This window comes from Sinocyclocheilus anshuiensis, unplaced genomic scaffold, assembly GCF_001515605.1.
Source record: "Sinocyclocheilus anshuiensis isolate Anshui unplaced genomic scaffold, SAMN03320099.WGS_v1.1 scaffold457, whole genome shotgun sequence".
Taxonomy (NCBI): Eukaryota; Metazoa; Chordata; class Actinopteri; order Cypriniformes; family Cyprinidae; genus Sinocyclocheilus; species Sinocyclocheilus anshuiensis.
In genome coordinates this window covers 595,071-598,375 of record NW_015537939.1, presented here as the reverse complement: position 1 = coordinate 598,375, position 3,305 = coordinate 595,071, and the positions used below count along the sequence as shown (strand labels likewise).

Here is a 3,305-nt window from a genome sequence, read left to right as displayed (position 1 = left end):
GAGGACCGATCATCAGGGCACACATATGATTCGGTATAATCAAGAGTTCCTTTTAAATTCTGCCGTTTTTGATGCCAACACCAACCTAATATTGAGCGGGCTGACATTAATAACGCCTTTATCTAATCTAGAAAATGCATTAAAGATTTTTTGGCATAATATTTAGACCAAGTAACAGCTAAAATCCTCTGTAATGGCGCAGGACATTTATGTCTTGCCCTAATGCGACAAACTTAAAAAAGCCAAACTACATTCAGACAAATGATTGCCAAACACAAAATAAAAACACAATAATAGCTATTAAAAAAGAAGAAACTGAACAGGCCATAAGAGATTTCCAAACACCGCACACAATATTAATTTCCTAGACATTTAAAGGAGGAAACAGAGATTTGACATGCTCTTACTTGGTAAACATTCACTAAAGTGCTACAAATGATTTTGCTGGCTTTATACAGTTTCCTTCTGAGGAACAATGAGAATGTTTATTAAGTAATTGGCAAAACTATTTCTTTTTCGAATGGCTTGTAATTTGGTCATTGAATTTCTGATTAAACTCCCCAGTGAGGGAGTATTTGGGCCTCTTATAACATTCAAATGGTGCACAGATCGCATTTACCGGTCTGCAACATTCATCCAAAGACTGTATCTACTTCTAACTGGACATTTGGAATTAAACCAACCAACCAAACAAAATGACTTCAACTTCAATCACACAAAGCACCCCCAAATGCACTATTAAATCACTTCTAATCATCTTAAAAGTGTTCTATAACGTCTCTCTGCTAGTTAACGTAGTGAATAGGCAGATTACTGACTACAAACTAAGAAAAATATAAGAAACTGATGTTCCGGGATGGATAAACCTCGTCTAAGATTGCACAACCCATTTATAACACGCAACCATTCCTATGTGAGCCAACAAGTGCACTAAGAAACATGTTTGTACTACACTTTAAACTCGGTGAGAGAATAATTGTGGAAACAGGTTTCATCTTGACAGCTGACACAGGTGTTATTCTGTCCTTCTGTGTTTGTGATGATGTAAAGTGGCAACACATCCAAATCTTCGCATCTCTCCACCATTACGACATCAGCTGTCAATCAGGTTAACGTGGTCCAATCAGAGGGCCGTTCCCTCCCCCACAGCACTGGAAAAAGATTGCTCGAGGGACAAACGGGAATCTTGATGGTGTAACAGCTGCGTGGTGGAGAGATTTTACACACAGAGACCCGACTGCAAGGCGTTGAGACGGCGTTCGATGCATTGCTTACCTATAGAGAAATATCATCCTGGTTATGCAAATTATCTTAAAATGACATCTTAAGTGTTAAAACATACTGAAGTCTATTGTATTACTCACACTTGCTAATGCTGAGGATGTCAGCCTGATCTGTGAGGAGGAGAGACAGACCCTCCATGAGCAGCAAGGCCTTATGGTAGCGCTGAACTGATGCTTCCCCTTGATGAAACATCTCATCTAGAGCAGCCGTCTGCACCTGTAAGACCAGACCACTTCATAAATACACTTGAGCAACTGTTAAAAGCTCAAATTCACAATAGAAAAGAGCCTGGACGTCATAGTTTCCTAATGTTTTTCTTACCATCTGTACAGTGTGGCTGAAAAGGAGCCTCTCTGCGGTGATGCTGTTGATGTGGTCCATGAGTTTGTGTTTACGGGAGAAGAATCGCTCCAGTTGAGCATTCAGAGAACGGCAGGACATCACGCTGGACTTATACAGGTCATTCAGCCTCCTCACCACTGAAAGAAAAAAATCAAACTGAAAACCTCCTCAGTTCCACTGTATGGACATTTTTACTGACTTGCATGCAAACTACAGTTGGTCTCAAGTATTTGTACATTGGACACTGCATCTCTAATATATTTTAGTTCCATAAAACACTGTGGGTCAGTATATCTACACCAGGTTTTCCCAAACTGGAGGTTAATAATTAATTAAATAAATAATAATAATAATAATGAAAACATTTAAATAATTAATGTAACAATTCAAACAAAACAAATAAAAACTTAGTAAAAAAATATTTCATTTGTTTACCTGCATACCATGCGAATACTGTATAAACTGACATCCGGGAACAAAATTATTGAAATATTAGCTAAAAACCTAAAGCTGACAAAAAAGTTTGGGAATCCTTTCCCGACACCCTCTAATGACTATATACATTTAAATATTTTTCAATAAACATATTTATTGCTTTACCTAAATTTCACATTTTAAATGTATTATATTCAGGGGTGTACATAAGTTTTTCAGCCTGGCTCTCATAAGAGCACCGAGAGATTTGGTTTGATCCCTATACTGCACATAGTGTGACCCATTAAATATCATAGTGATAACAGTATTTTTGCACTTGATTTATTTATTTTTTAAATAAAATAAAGTGTGATAATATGATTATATTTTAAAATAAAAATAGAGTATTAAATAAAAATACAATTATTTTATAGAAAACTTAAAAATGAGATGCTGATATTTACTTTTTTATGAATTTTCATCATTTTCAACCTTTGTAACAAATGTAAAAGAGGTGCTCTACCAACAGAAGAGGAGGTGCAACCAAAAAAAAACAAAAAAAAAAACATATGAGCTGAACAAAGGTGCAACACTCACTCTTCAATAAAAAAGTAAATTACACATGTCAGCTACAAAATAACCAGAGAATGTCAATTTATTTAATTAAGTTGAGTATAATTACTGAAGGTTAAAGTTTAGCCCACTTTACCTGAATCCCACTGGCCCACTTTATCTAACATATTCAGCCAAAGTGGGCCTGCAATATTTAAACAAGAAAACTAAAATATTTAAAAAAGAATAATTTTTTTACATTTTATTTCGTTAACTGTAGTAACAAACAAAGCAGGAACTGTCCCAATAATATTTGTTTCAATTTAGTGAGCAACCTTATAATTCTTACGAGCTGAACAAAGGTGCAGCACTCACTCTTCAAAGTTCAAGCTTTATTAATAAAACAACATGACGTTTCGGCCGTCCAAGGCCTTCATCAGATAACAAGAGTAACAATCTCACAGTTATGTGCAGTCTGATAATCACCAACAGGTGTGCAACTCCACTAATTGTACTGATTGAGAAGTAGTTTCCTAATAGGATTAGAGAGAGAAAAAAAGAAAAATACAAGTTCAAGCTCTAACTTTAAAGAAAATATAAAATATGATTATAGTTTATTTTGAGAAAAGTCGTTTTTCTTTATATGGATACTTATGCTAAGCTTGTATCTTTTGATTATCTTTTTTTTTTTTTTTTTTTTAAAGTGTGTTTTT

General features: G+C 34.9%; 1 protein-coding gene across 4 annotated transcripts in view; it reads right to left on the bottom strand.

Annotated features, from left to right (window-relative positions):
• Nucleotides 1-518: 518 nt before the first annotated feature.
• Nucleotides 519-3,305, bottom strand: part of LOC107661377 (serine/threonine-protein kinase ULK1-like) — a 30,129-nt gene continuing 27,342 nt past the window's right edge. For all 4 annotated transcript variants that reach the window (XM_016450941.1, XM_016450914.1, XM_016450932.1 and 1 more), the window contains 3 exons: nucleotides 1,606-1,763; nucleotides 1,365-1,500; nucleotides 519-1,275 (listed from right to left, as the gene is read on the bottom strand). In XM_016450941.1, the coding sequence (XP_016306427.1) occupies nucleotides 1,220-1,275; nucleotides 1,365-1,500; nucleotides 1,606-1,763 (350 nt within the window). In that variant the 3' untranslated portion in view covers nucleotides 519-1,219. The remainder of the gene's footprint in view (nucleotides 1,276-1,364; nucleotides 1,501-1,605; nucleotides 1,764-3,305) is intronic.